The 15,140-nt window shown below is 47.7% G+C and overlaps 1 protein-coding gene and 1 pseudogene across 6 annotated transcripts in view; both read left to right on the top strand.

The window, feature by feature from the left end:
- Window positions 1-2,061, top strand: part of PIF1 (PIF1 5'-to-3' DNA helicase) — a 79,706-nt gene extending 77,645 nt beyond the window's left edge. For all 6 annotated transcript variants that reach the window (XM_032342857.1, XM_032342860.1, XM_032342855.1 and 3 more), the window contains 2 exons: window positions 115-306; window positions 517-2,061. In XM_032342857.1, the coding sequence (XP_032198748.1) occupies window positions 115-306; window positions 517-576 (252 nt within the window). In that variant the 3' untranslated portion in view covers window positions 577-2,061. The remainder of the gene's footprint in view (window positions 1-114; window positions 307-516) is intronic.
- A 7,520-nt stretch (window positions 2,062-9,581) lies between these two features.
- LOC116590696 lies at window positions 9,582-10,768 on the top strand (annotated as a pseudogene).
- Window positions 10,769-15,140: the final 4,372 nt, after the last annotated feature.

Here is a 15,140-nt window from a genome sequence, read left to right as displayed (position 1 = left end):
ACTGACTGAAGAGGTCCAGGGGCAGTCTCTGGGCCGGCGCAGGTGGGGTCAGGTTCTTGTGCACAAGGGATTTCAGGCTAAGCTGGTGCTCGCTCTGTCCCTCCGTTCCCCCAGGGCATGTCCCTGGACTGCGTGGAGATCTCTTTGGGCCGTGTGTTTGCCAGTGGCCAGGCCTACGTAGCCCTTTCCCGGGCCCGCAGCCTGCAGGGCCTGCGCGTGCTGGACTTTGATCCCATGGTGGTTCGTTGTGATCCCCGTGTGCTGAGCTTCTATGCCGCCCTGCGGAGGGGCAGGGGCCTCAGCCTGGTAAGAGGGAGTCCCCTGTTGGTGGGTCATATGGCATGGGAAGCCAGGAGCTAGGACAGAGGGAAGGCCAAGGGGCCATGGGGTCGGGGTGGCAGAGCCTTCTCCAGCTCTGTTGGGAGCAGGGGCAAGAGGAAGGAGATGCTGGCCACTGGGCTGTGGCCCTGGGGGACAGCATGAGTCCATAACTGGGTTTCTCTGTCTCTGATCCAGAAGTCTCCAAATGATGATGAGGCAGCCTCAGACCAAGAGAATGAGGACCCAAACCTTTGAGCCTCAAAGAGAAGACAAATGGTGGTCTCCCCTTCTACCTCCTCCCTAGTGGGCCAGGGCCCCTGGAAATAACTGGGGGAGGATAGCCAGTGTCTCTTTCTGCCTTCTGCAGGGCTCTCAGTCTCCTGGCAGGGCACAAGGGAGAGCACTTTCCACCCATTTGCCAGCTGTGCCTCAGTTTCTCTCCTTGTCCTGGGTGAGCTACTTCCAGGAAGAGGAGAAACCCTTTTCAGGCCAGTTGGGAATGGGCCTATGGTAGCACCCGGTGTTCCAGAACAAAGCTGTCTGTGAGGGCTGGCCCAGGGCCACGCGGTTGTGAATGGTGCTTTCTTGGAGCTGCAGAGGGGAGAGGCAGTGAAGACAGGTACTCCAGGAGCAGGAATAGGCTATAGGAGCCCTGGACTGGGAGACTCTGGGCAAATACAGGCCCCAAACAGAGAAGGGAACTGGGGTTAGTTTCATAGGTAGGCCCAGGCTACACAGGCCAGGACAAACCCCTTCCTGAGCCTAACCTGAGAACACTCAATGCAAACCATGTGCCTGTATCTTAAGCTCCTTTTTTGGAGAAGAAATAGTATTTAGGGGTATTGAGATGGATGTTCTCAGATTACATTTATTTAGGCCAAATAAACTTGTGAGTTGTATAAGGACTATGAGTTGAGTCATCTGCTCTCTTTAAGAAGGCATCCCTGCCTGGAAGACGAGCTACACCTGTAGCCAGGGCCCTCTCCCCATGGGTGCACACAAGGTGTTTGCTACATCATGACACCCTTATGTGAGTTTTTGTTAGGATCACTGGTTATTTGGAAAGCTGAGTTACCCGAGATTGGTGACTCACAATGAAATGACAAGGTGAATCACTGTTGCCCAGGGTTCAGACAAGGACACAGAAGAGAATTCACACGGCAGGATATGGGCCTTCCGTCTCCTCTCTGGTTGCGTAGTCATGGGGGTTTCCCATTCTTCCCCTCCACTCTCCAGAGGAAGGCTGGAGAGAAGTTAGCAGGTGAACAAGTTGGAGAAAGGCATTTAGGAAAAGGGAACTGTACGGTACAGAGGCACAGAGGTGTGAAAGATGGAGCTTAACGTTCTGCTTTATTAGACTCGAAAGCAAGACAAAATGGCAGTTGGGTGAGTCCGGCATATTCCTAAGGGTGCTCAACATGGGGAGGGGTGGATAGAACCCCTCTGGGGAGAAAGAGGGTCTCTTGGAGTCCCACTTCCAGCTAGGCACCACTTGTATCCTGGGCCTGAGAGCGTGACCTGCCTTGGATGGTAATTAGCAACTTACAGTTCTATCTCCTAGAATGAGCCAGAGCCCTTGGGATGGAGAGACCTGGCTTAGATGTCTGAGTTCCCCCATGGCACTCCACACCATGACTCCAGAAAGGAAATACTTCACAAAATGTTTGATAGGGGCGCCTGGGTGGCTTAGTGGGTAAAGCCTCTGCCTTCGGCTCAGGTCACGATCCTAAGGCCCTGGGATCAAGCCCCGCATCGGGCTCTCTGCTCGGCCGGCGGGGAGCCTGCTTCCCCCACCCTCTGCCTGCCTCTGTCTACTTGGGATCTCTTTCTCGCTTTATAAATAAATAAAATCTTAAAAAAAAAAAAAGTGTGATAAATGAAAGAATGAGCCCCCTAAGAGGCAGGGATGTTTACTCTGATCTTGCAGAGGAGGGAGCTGAGCCAGGCAGTGGCAGACCTGGAACTCAAACCCACCCCCCTCCCCCACTCCTCCACCCTTCCTGGAGCCCTGCAGAGGAAGTAAAATGTGGGGCCGAGATGGCAGACCAATGGAGTGTCCACCAGCACTCTCCCCTCAGGAGGGATGCCCAGGAAGGGTTAGCTACGCATGATTCATCCTGGCATATTTTGCCTACCGCCACAGGGCCAATGGTCATCCTCAGAGGCCCTGGATCCCAGAGTAACTAAGCCCTCCTGCTCCCCTATCACCACACACTGAAGACCACTAGGTGGCGCTAAGTGGACAGTCCCTTCCCAGAGACCTTGCCGGTCCTTTGTCTCCTCGCGGTCCCTGGGCGGGGCTCGCGGGTTCCTCAGGAGCTGGGTTGCCCAGCAATTGTAGGGAAGAGAGATCCCTCTGTTGAGAAGTTTGCACCAAGCAGGTGTGGAGGACCTCATGTTTGTGTTCATGAGCCCTCTAGTTCGTTTTTCATAATAACTCTGAGAAGACAGTGGGACATTATCCCCACCTCATCGGAGAGAGAACGAATTTCATGAAATGTTAGATGACTGGGCGAAGCCACCCTACAAGCTGGGTCTGGAACCCAAGTCCCAGCTACAGGGAGGGTCCTGGGGTTTTTGCAAAATCAGCAGAGGGCCATGAGGCTCCAAGTGGCACTGCCACTTCCCATACGACCTTGAACAAGCTGCTGAAATCCTCAGCCCTAGTCTCATCATCAGCAAAGTGGGTCTAAGAGCGACCAACAGAGTTAGGACAAGTACAGAGCTGGGGTGGAGGCAGGCATGGGTGACCCCTCTTGATTACCTCTGTTGTCTACACTGCACTTACTCCAAGCCGCCACCCTGCACCGACCCCCCCCCCCGCCACTTCTCCCCCTGCTTCTAGAGTAGCCCTGAGGATAACAGAAATAACAGGATCCAGAGTAAATGAAAAGTTCTCTTTCAGTCTTCCCTCCTGGAGGACCCAGACTGTGCCCACCCACCACAAGGAAGGGGAGAATGAAGGGCCCCTCAACAAACATGAGTCCCAGCCCTAGTGAGTACATTTGTCAGAATCAGTTCTCTTCCTTCCTCTGTCCCTCCTCTTCTTCTTTTTTAAAGTAGGCTCCATGCCCAACATGAGGCTTAAAATTCACAACCCTGAGATCAAGAGTCCCATGCTTTACCAACTGAGCCAGCCAGGCACCCTCTCCGTTCCTCCTCTTAACAGAGCTTTGACGACCCTTTGAGTGGGATCTTCAGACTGAGATTCCCAAGGAGGAGACAGGCTCACAGAAAACTGGCAGCTCACAGGGTCTCCACTGTAAATGGCAGAGCTAGGATGGGCATAAGGCCTCACCCTGGTATTCAGAGGCTTTGGAAAAAGAGCAAGCATGGGTGCTTTCAGCCCCTAGCTTTGTCCACACACTCAAGACTCCATTTCTTTTTTTCCTCCTCCACCCCCCGCCCATTTTTTTTTAAGAGAGAAAGAACACAAACGGGGAGCAGGAGGCAGAGGGAGAAGCACACTCCCCACTGAACGAGGATCCCAGAACCCTGGGACCATGACCTGAGCTGAAGGCAACTAAGCTACACAGGCACCCCTTCTTTAAGATTCCGAGAGCATCACCTGCTGAGACAGAAACAGCTGGGAGGGGTCAAGATGGGAGGGGAAGGGCTTGGACGGGAGACCCTAAATGGGGAAGTGAACTCAGGGGCCCAGACAAGCCCCGCAGGGAGGGGACTGACTGCTACCCCACCTCCCACTCCCCAGACTCTCACTCCCTTGACTCCAGCTCCTTCCTTGCCAGGAATGGCCCTTCATTTCCTCTCCTGCTGGTATTGGGTTCAGTAAGCAGAGCCCCAGCTCACCTGCAAGGTGCGGAGTGAGGAGGGCGTCCAGTTACATCCTGGTGCTGGGAGGACAGGCAGGGGCAACCTGGAGGCAGGAGCCTAAGGTCTGGGAACTGACGGTGGGACCAAGTGTTGAGGGGGAGGCCGACACCCCTGTGGGTGCCCCCCCCCATCCCTGCCATAGGGGCCCTATCTTTTGGACTCCATGCCTCCCTGAACTCCTCCCACCTACTGGAGGCGGTTATGGAAAGACGGCAGCATCTGGCATCTGGTAGCTAGTGCGCCTCAGTTCCCTGAGCTGGGTCTCAGTTTCCTGATCCTCGGAATGGGGGTAGGGTGGGAATAAGCGTTGCTGACCCGTTCCCGTGCAGCCTGGGATTGTGCTCCATAAACTTGAAGGGCTCTGCACACCCCTTTCCTTTTTTTCTCTCCACCCAGGGTGGCCTCCTCCCCCCGCCCCTCACCCTGGGCCCTGGCACCGCACTCCATGCCTATTTAAGGCAAATCTCCTGATCTCCTTTTAAATAACATTCGCTTCTTGTTGTGGAGAAGACAAGCAAGGCCTGAGTTTAGGGAAAGGGGAGGGGAGCCCCAGACAGCCCATCAGAGAGTGGGGGGAAGGGGATATGGGGATGAAGCAGGTTTGGGAAGGTCCTTGCCCCACCCCCCACTCCCAGCCTCCCATTTGGTCCCCTTACTGAACAGGCCTTTGATTGGCTCAAACCCCTTTAGACTAGCTGGGGCACCCCCAGAATGCTTCATGCAGCCCCTTACAGGCAGCGGGGGGTGGGGAGATGAGGAATAACAACAGTCCCAGGGCCTGGGATGGGTGTATGCTTGGGAGAAGGAGGAGCACAATCGGGGTGACCAGGAAGGGGAGTGGGAGGCTCTGGGGTAGGATCAACATCTGATCTCCACAGCCTGCCCACTCTGAAGGATGAAACATAAACATTTTTTGGTTCTAGAATCTGAAGCTCAGATAGTCCAAGAGACCTTCCTGGAGCCGCACAGCTGATGAGTAGAAGGGTCTGAAATACAAGCCTGGCCTGGCTCAAATTTAATGCTTTCTTCCTCTTCATGCAGGTGTCCTTGTGCTGGGGCTGTATGTGACACCTGACAGTGACTCTTATCAGGAACAGGGTCTCATTGAAAGGCCCCCTGCACACACCCTCCCTCTGCTTGCACATGTCCCAGGGGGTAGGACCTGATTCCTTCCTTTCTACCTGCTTCTTCTTTCCTCCAGGCCCACCAGACCCCTCTCCCCTTCTCCTGCTTGACTTGGTTCAAACACTGAGAAAATTGTAGGTAGAAGGTGGCATGTCCCACACCCCTCCAGAGGAGGCAGACCTCTGTAAGACCCCTACAGGGCCCTTCCTACAGATCTTAAGGGGAAGATCTGAGGCTGCCCTCTCCAGCTTCCTTCTCTCCCCTTTGTTTAGTCTTTCTGCCAGGTAGCCATCTCCCCAGCCTCCCAGCTCAAGCAGGGCTAATTTCCTTGCGGTCTTCATGTGACTGAGTTGCCCTCTTCAGGGTTCAAAAGGAGAGGGTCAGGGATCCTTTACAGATCATGTTGCCTTCTTAGGACCAAACACTCACTCCTTAGGCATGTGAGCTCCAGCAGAACCAGCCCCAACCCGTGTCAGTGTCAGGCTGGACTGGGGGCTGGGGGGCCAGAACAAGAAGCCCTAGCCTTTCTCTGGATACTTAGAGCAGAAAGGGGTTTTAGTAGTCAGCGGGTCTGATGGCCTCCATTCACAGATGAGCTAACTGTGACCCAGGCAATGAGAGGGGAGGCTCTGGGTTTCCACAGTGAGACAGAAGCTGAGTTGGATCATACTGGGATCACTGATTACCCCAGGTAAGGACCTGCCTCCATCTGCAGTTCCCACCTTCCTGGGGGGGGGAGGTAGAACTGTGGGGTCCTAGAGAGCCAGCTGGCAGGATGCTTGCTGAGACAATGGCTGGGGCCGTGAGCTCCTGCCCACACCCCATTCCTTCCCCCCAGGGTGGTGTGTTTGACAGGGGATTACCTTTGACCCTCAGAGACATCCTTATTACCAACTCCAAAAAGACTCTTAGCTGGGCCTCACAGCAGGCTTTCGGCTGGAGGGTTTAGATCCTGGTCTTCTGATGACTGACCAAGTAGATTCTCAGAAACCTTCCCAAAGACCCAGGAAGCAGTGGCTGGCAGGAAATATGTTATTAGGAGACATCTAAGGGAAGAGAAGTTAGAAACTAGATGCTTGGAGACTTCGCATTCTGGGGTATAAACACTCTCAACCACTTACTAATTATAGGGCCTTGGGGGGATTATCTAATGTCTCCGAGCCTCGGCTTCCTCATCAGTAAAATGGGGACAATAATATTGTCTCATCCTATGACAAAAGAGTTGAGTGATGTATGCAGAGTGCTCAGCTCATGGCCTGGTACCTCATACATGCTCAAAAACGGTAACTATAATCCTTGTTGAAGACAGACGGGGGCGCCTGGGTGGCTCAGCCGGTTAAGCATCTGCCTTGGGCTCAGGTCATCATCCCAGGGTCCTGGGGTGGAGTCCCATGTCTGGCTCCTGGCTCAGCTTCTCCCTCTCCCTCTGCCCTTCCCCTCAGTTCACGTGTTTGCGCGTGCACTCTCTTTCTCCATCTACTTAAAAAAAAATTTTTTTTTTAAATAGGGGTGATTGGGTGGCTCAGTTGGTTCGGTGTCTGACTCCTCAGGGTACTGAGATCAAGCCCCACATCAGGCTCCAAACTCAATGCAGAGTCTGCTTATTCCGCTCCCTCCCCCTACTTGCTCTCACTCTCTCTCAAATAAGTAAAATCTTGAAACAAAACCAAACCCAAATGGATCAAGGCTCCCAGCTGAGGCAGGAAGGGCTGCTGGGAAGCAGGGAGGCACCGGGGCACAGGCTGTTCAGCCAGAGGTAGGCAAGTGGTTAGTAGCTAGAATAAAAACACACAGTCCCAAGCCTGGTACTACAGCAGTCTACGCAGACTATTTCATTTAAACCTCAGGCTCTCCCTTCGTCAAAACTAGGTCTTCAGGACAGAAGCTTCCTAAGGCCTTACTAGTTCAGTGAACACTTGACTTCCGTTTACAGATGTTTTCAGTGTACAAAGTACTTTTGACTTTATAGAGCCAACTCTGTGAGTGTTCTGGTAGTTGTCAGTGGTCACATAACCAGGTCTGGGACTCGAACTAGGGAGGACGGCTCCATCTTTCCCCAGATCCTGTGGCATACGGCTCTGAGAGGGGTGGGTAAGACCTGAGCCCCACCAAGGGCCCAGGGAGGAGCATGGCCCTTGAAGGCAACGACGTCATGGAAGCTTGGCTCTGGCTCCTGCCCAGCGTCCGGTTCTGTCGGACTGTGCCGGGGCCCAGAGGCCTGGGTCTGGAACTCATCAGCCCCACCTGTCAGCCCTCCCCTGGCCAGCACCCGGGGGCCTTCAGTTATCACTAAGGAGAGTGTGGCTTCAGTCCAGGGGCCCTGCATCCCTTCCCTGCTGGAGACGCAGGGCAGGGAGCTGTGCCCCATCAGCCAAGTACCCCTGGTTTGACCAAGCTCTGATATATGACAGGTACCATGAAATATACAAAGACCTCAGTTATTCAACAAATATTTATTGAACACCTATAGTGTGCCTGGCCCTGAGCTGGCTCCAGTGAATCTGACAGAAATTCTTGCCTTCACTCTAGTAAAAGAAGTTGTAAAGGAAAGCAGAAGTGTGAATGGGAAATAAAAAAGAGAGTGATTCACTTTACACAAAGTAGTCAGAGAAGGCCTCTGAGCTGAGAGAGGGAAGCTAGACAGAGCAGGCCCGACAGAGGTAAGGGCCCACACCAAGGCCCTGAGATAGGAAAATCTAGAGTGTCTGGAGAGCCACAGACCAGCAAGCTCTCCCCCAGTAAGTGCCCACCAGACAAATGAACATCACAAGGATTTCTGCTTCCAGCCAAGATGGAGTAACCAAGACTGGATTTACGTCCCCACCTAAGATGGCTAAAATACCCCACAAAATATATGAAACAGTGGTCCTCAAAACACTGGATGCCAGACCACGAGAGTCAGGAAACAAATGAGGCGAGCCCTAGGAATGCTCCACCTTACTGTCTGAAGAACACTTCCAGATCAGAGCACTGGGAGAGGAAGGCAGGTGGGGTCCACATTCTCCTTGCACTGACAGGATGAAGTTAGGAGTCTGGGGACACAAGGCAGAGAACCAAAAAGGAACATACTGTACCCAGAGAGAACTCTGGAACACTACATAGGGTACATCTTTAGTCATTCAGCTTGGTGCCTGCATGTGAAGAAACTACTAGAAAGCACAGTTAGAATCAACCAATATGATTAGAGAGAATAATCCTTGGAGCTCACACAAGGCTGGGAATAGGGCTGGCTCCCACAAACCAGAGTGGAAATCTCACAATTAATGGGGCATTGAGTGGAGCACTCACAAGACCTTTTGACTCAGAAGTGGGTGAAAACAAAACACTGCTCTGGTCCCATCTAACAAAAGCAAGATCTGAAAAAGGACCAAACTATTTCCAAGTGCTTTTGCACCCTGCAACAAAACTCAAGAATACGGATAAGAATACGGAAATGTCCAGCATCTAACAAAATTAAATTCACAATGTTTGGCAACTGATAAAAAGTAGCATGTATGCAAAGAAACAGGAAAGTATGACCCATAATGAAAAGAAAAAAACTGATCAATTGAAACCTACCCAGAAATTACCCAGATGATAGAATTAGGAGACACAGACATTAAAACAGTTATTGTAACTATGTTCCATATGTGCAAGAAGATAAAGCAAAGACTGACCATGTTAAATAGAGAAATAGAAGATATTACTTAATAGACCCCAATTGAAATTCTAAAGCTGAAAACTATAAGGTCTGAGATAAAAAATACACTAGATGGATTAATGGAACATTAGATGTGGCAGAAGACTAGTGAACTTGAATACATAGTCACAGAAACTATCCCAAATAAAATACACAGAGAAAAAAGCCTTTAAAATAATAATAACATGGCACTGGGGAGCCATGTGACCTAATATATTTGTGTAACTAGAGTCCTCCACAGAGGAAAGAGGATAAGAAAAAGAAATACTTGAAGGGAAAGGAAGAAAAAACAACTGAAAAACTTCTAAGTTTGATGAAAACTTTGATGAAGATTTGATAAATCCATAGATCTCAGAAACTAATGAACCCCTAGCACAATACACATAAAGAAACTATACCAAACTCTCTGTTTCTCCCAGCTCAACAGACAGCCACATCATGTGCAGTGCCAGCTGGGGCCCTGGGACATAACGGTAAAGGTTGTGGTAAATGGATTTGGCCATATTGGATACCTGGTCATCAGGGTTAATTTTTTTTTTTTTAAGATTTTATTTTTAAGTTATCTCTACACTCAATGTGGGGTTCGAATTTACAACCCCAAGATTAAGAGTTGTGTGTTCTACCAAGTGAGCCAGCCAGGCGTCCCAAGGGGAGTACTGCTGCTGTCAATGGCCTCTTCATTGATCTCAACCACATGGTCTGCATGTTCCAGTAAGATTCCACATGTGGCAAGTTCAATGGCACAGTCAAGACTAAGAATGGGCAGCTTTGTCATCAATGGAAAGCTCCTTTCCATCTTCCAGGATTGAGATTCCACCAATATCAAATGGGGTGATGCTGGTGCTGAGTATGTAGAGTCTGCTAGTATCTTTACTACCTTGGAGAAGGCTGGGGCTCACTTGAAGGTAGAGCCAAAAAGGTCACCATCTCTGCCGCTTCTGTTGATGCCCCCATGTTTGTGAAGGGCATGAACCATGGAAAGTAGGACAACTCCCTCAAGGCCCTCAAATGCTTCCTGCACCACCAGCTGCTTGGACATCCCTGACCAGTCTCATCCATGACAACCTTAGCATCATGGAGGGACTCATGACCATAATCCATGCCATCACTGCCACCCAGAATATTGTGGATGACCTCTCTGGTAAGCTGTGGCATGATGGCCATGGGCTTCCCAGAACATCATCCCTACTTCTAGTGGCACTGCCAAAGCTGAGGGCAAGGTAATTCCCGAGCTATATGGGAAGCTCACCAACATGGTCTTCCATGTCTCCTCTCTCAATATGTCAGCAGGATCTGACCTGGTCCCTGGAGAAAGCTGCCATATTTGATAACATCAAGAAGGTGGTGAAACAGGCATCGTAGAGGCCCCCCAAGGGCAGTCTGGGCTGCACTGAGGACCAGGTTCATCCTGCAACTTTAATAAGGATACCCACTCTTCCACCTTTAATGCTGGGGCTTGTGCTACCTTCAGTGAACACTTTGTCAAGCTCATTTCCTGGTATGAAAATGAATTTGACTTCAGCAATAGGGTGATAGACATTCTGGTCCACATGGCCTCCAAGGAGTAAGAGTATCCTAGACCAACAGCTCCAGTAGGAACACAAGAAGAGAGAGACCCTCAGCTGCTTGAGAGTGTTTACCCTAACTCAACCTCCCAACACATTGAGGCTCTACAGTCTCCATTCCAGAATCCCTGAAGAGTGGGAGGGGCTTAGGGAGCCTTCCAAGTTAAGTACCACCAATAAAGTACACTGGACCCAGCCCCCTCCCCTCCAAAAAAACCTATACCAAGGTATATTTTTAAAATGTGATGGGGCGCCTAGGTGGCTAAGTGGGTTAAAGCCTCTGCCGTCGGCTCAGGTTATGATCCCAGGGTCCTGGGATCGAGCACCCCCGTCCCCCTGCTTGGCGGGGAGCCTGCTTCTGCCTCTCTCTCTCTGCCTGCCTCTCTGCCTACTTGTGATCTCTTTCTGTCAAATAAATAAATAAAATCCTTAAAAAATAAAATAAAATAAAACGTGACAAAGAGAAAGATTTAGAAGTGGCCAGAATGGGGCACCTGGGTGGCTCAGTCGATTAAGTATCTGATTCTTGATCTGAGCTCAGGTCTTGATCTCAGGATCATGAGTTCAAGCCCAGCATGGAGCTTACTTAAAAATGAAAAAAAAAAATACACACACACACACACACAAGTAAAAGCAGCCAGAGTAAAAAGACATACTAGATACAAACAAAAATAATGCTAACAGATTTTCTTTTGTCAGAAAGCATGCAAGGAAGAAGATATGGAGCTGCATCTTTAAAATACAGAAAGAGGGTTGCCTGGCTGGATCTTGAATTCATGAGTTCAAGCCCCATTTTGGATGTAAAGATTTAAGTAAATGAATAAATAAAAACTTGAAAAAAAATACAGGAAGAAAAAATACAACATTAACCTAAAATGTTAACCTAGGTTAAAAAAAAAAAAACTTTCAAAAATGAAAGTGAGACCACAGGGGATGAAATTCGAAATTAATGACAAAAGGAAACTGGAAATTTCACAGACATGTGGAAGTTAAGCAACAACTCTGAACTAAGCCATGGTCCAAAAAAGAACTCACAAGGGAAGTAGAAAATATTTTGAAATAAATTAAAATCCTGTATCAAAGCTTACGGGATGCAGCTAAATTAGTGCTGAGATGGAAATATATAGCTGTCAATGAAAAGAAATATCTGAAATCAATACCATAACCTTTCACCTTAGAGATACTCTAAAAAGAAGAGCAAACTAAATTTAAAGCAAGCAGAGATAAGGAAATAGTAAAAATTTGAGTGTGAATTAATGAAAAGGAGAATAGAAAAATAGGAAAAAACCAATCAACCGAAAGCTGTTTTTTTGAAAAGGTCAACAAAACTGACAAATCTTTGTTACAATGACCAAGAAAAAAGAAAAGACTCAAATCACTAGAATCAGAAATAAGGAACTTCTTACTGCCAACCTTATGAAATAGCATTATTTATAAAAGCATAAGAAATACTATGAACAACTGTATGTCAATAAATAACTTAGGGGTGCCTGGGTGGCTCAGTGGGTTAAGCCTCTGCCTTCAGCTCAGGTCATGATCTCAGCGTCCTGGGATCAAGCCCCACATCGCATCCGCATCGGCTCTCTGCTCAGCAGGGAGCCTGCTTCCCCGCCTCTGCGTGCCTCTCTGCCTGCTTGTGATCTCCGTCTCTCTGTCAAATAAATGAATAAAATCTTTTTTAAAAATTTAATAACTTAGATGAAATGGACAAATTCCTAGAAAAAAAAACTACTTAAACTGATTCAAGAAGAAACAGGCAATCTGTATAGACTTACAGCAAGTAAAGAGATCGAAGTTTTTTTTTTTTTTTAGAGATTTTATTTTTAAGTAACCTCTATACTCAACGTGGGGCTCAAACTTACAACCCCGAGATCAAGAGTTGCATGCTTTCCCAACTTAGCCATCCAGGCACCCTGACATTGAAGTTTTTTTTTTTTTTTTTTTTTTAGATTTTCTTTATATATTCGACACAGAGAGAGAGATCACAAGTAGGCAGAGAGGCAGGCAGAGTGAGAGGGAAGCAGGCTCCCCACTAAGCAGAGAGCCTGATCCCAGGACCCTGAGACCATGACCCGAGCTGAAGGCAGAGGTTTAACCTAGTGAGCCACCCAGGCGCCCCACATTGAAGTATTAATTTAAGAAATTACCACAGCCTAAGATAGTTTCAATGATGGATTCTACAAAGTACCTAAAGAATAATTAATACTGGGGTACCTGGGTGGAATAGAACAAAGCCTGTGTCTGTGGTCAACTGATTTTCAACAAGGGTGCAAAGACCATTCAATTGTGAAAGAATAGACTTTGCAGGGGCGCCTGGGTGGCTCAGTGGGTTAAGCCTCTGCCTTCAGCTCAGGTTATGATCTCAGAGTCCTAGGATCAGGCTCTCTGCTTAGTGGGGAGCCTGCTTCCCTCTCTCTCTGCCTGCCTCTCTGCCTACTTGTGATCTCTCTCATATAAATAAATAAAATATTTTTTAAAAAATTATTTTATTTGTTCCATCACATGCTCCACTTTTTTTAAAAAAAAGATTTTATTTATTTATTTGACAGAGAGATCACAAGTAGGCAGAGAGGCAGGCAGAAAGAGAGGGGGAAGCAGGCTCCCTGCCAAGCAGAGAGCCCGATGTGGGGCTCCATCCCAGGACCCTGAGATCATGAGCTGAGCTGAAGGCAGAGGCTTTAACCCACTGAGCCACCCAGGCGCCCCCAAATAAAATAATTAAAAAAAAAAAGAATAGTCTTGGCAGCAAATAGTGCTGGGACAACTGGATATTCATGTGCAAAAAAAAAAAGAAGTTGGGACCCTTACCCTTACTTAATATCATGTGCAAAAAGTAACTCAAAACAGATAAATACCTCAATGTAAAAGTTAAAACAATAAAATTCTTAGAAGAAAATGTAGGCGTAAATCCCAGATTAGGCAATGGATTCCTAAATATGATGCCAAAAGCATAACTAACAAAAGAAAAATGAGATGAAATGGACTTTATCAAAATGTAAAACTTTTGTGCTTCAAAGAGCACTCAGGAAGGCAAAAGGCATACAGAATGGGAGAAAATGTTTGCCAATTATATGTCTGATAAAAGACTTGTATATAGAATATATAAGGAACTCTTACAATGCAATAATAAAAAGACAAACCAATTACAAATTGAGCAAAGGGTCTGAATAGACATTTCTCCAGAGAAGATACACAAATGGTAATAAGCAAATGACTCGACAACATTCATTAAAAACTTTACACCAGTAAATTTGATAACTTCAATGAAATGGACAAATTCTTTAATAGAAGACACAAAGCATGAAAGCTAACTCAACTAGAAATAAATAACTGAAATAGCCCTATATCTATTTTTAAAAGTCAGTTTCATTGTAAAAAGGGATAATTTTTGTGACAAAGGATGCTGGGCCAATCGGACATTCATACCCACATGAAAAGAAAGAAATTTAACTGGGACCTCATACATATGCCAAAATTAACACGAAACAGGTGACAGACCTAAGAGCAAAACTTAAAACTATAGGCAATTATTAGAATTTCTAAAACTAAAATGACTGAAACTAAGGATTTGGCGAGGATGTGAAGCACCTGGAACTTTCACGCACGGCTGGTGGGAATGTGAAACAGTATGGTCACTTTGGCTGCATAAGCTAAGCATAGCATTCACCCACCATATGACCAAGCCATTCCGCTCCTAGGTATTTATCCAAAAGAAATAAAAGCATATGTCTACATAACGACTTATATAAGAATGTTCATAGGAGCCTGATTTGTAATAGTCCCAATCTAGAGACAACCTCAATGTCCATCAACGGTTGAATAGTAAACAAAATGGTCACATGTCCATGTAACTCGTTATGACTCAGCCACAGAACTGATCTATTAAGATGTGTAAGTAATAACACGGACACCTCTCCAAATAGTTAAGCTGGCTGAAAGCAGACAGACAAAAAGGTACATACATATTGGAGGGCTCCATTTTTATAAAATTCTGTAAATGCGAACTAGTCTATAGGTACTGAAAGTGACTGCCTGGGCTGAGAGTCAGCGAGGAGCTGGAGGGATCAAGGAGGGCAGGAGGAAACTTTTGTGGGGGATAGATATGTTCACTGTCTTTTTTTTTTTTTTTAATCTGTGATTTTTTTTTTCTTTAAGATCTTATTTATTTATTTGACAGACAGAGATCACAAGTAGGCAGAGAGGCAGGCAGAGAGTGAGGGAGGAAGCAGGCTCCCTGCTGAGCAGAGAGCCCGATGCAGGGCTCTATCCCAGGACCCTGAGACCATGACCTGAGCTGGAGGCAGAGGCTTAACCCACTGAGCCACCCAGGTACCCCTATATGTTATAGTTTTAATTACTGGAGATACTGAACTGACTCCCTGTCAATCACAGATGCAAATGTAAATTCTCAGAGAAAGACCCTATTGGCCTACTTGGGTTAAGGACTACACGGTGCCTCAAGGTATGTGGTCAGGGGGCAGAGCCCCATAGGATGAACGTGACTGGCCTTACTTTCTGCAGAGGGAGAACAGGACAAGTGCTAGGAAAGTGCCTGGTGGACACACCACAAAAAGAGTGCCAAGAGAAATTACCAAGATACTAGCTGGAACTCAGGA

This window comes from Mustela erminea, chromosome 5, assembly GCF_009829155.1.
Source record: "Mustela erminea isolate mMusErm1 chromosome 5, mMusErm1.Pri, whole genome shotgun sequence".
Lineage (NCBI taxonomy): Eukaryota > Metazoa > Chordata > Mammalia > Carnivora > Mustelidae > Mustela > Mustela erminea.
This window is presented reverse-complemented; position numbering and strand designations above follow the sequence as displayed.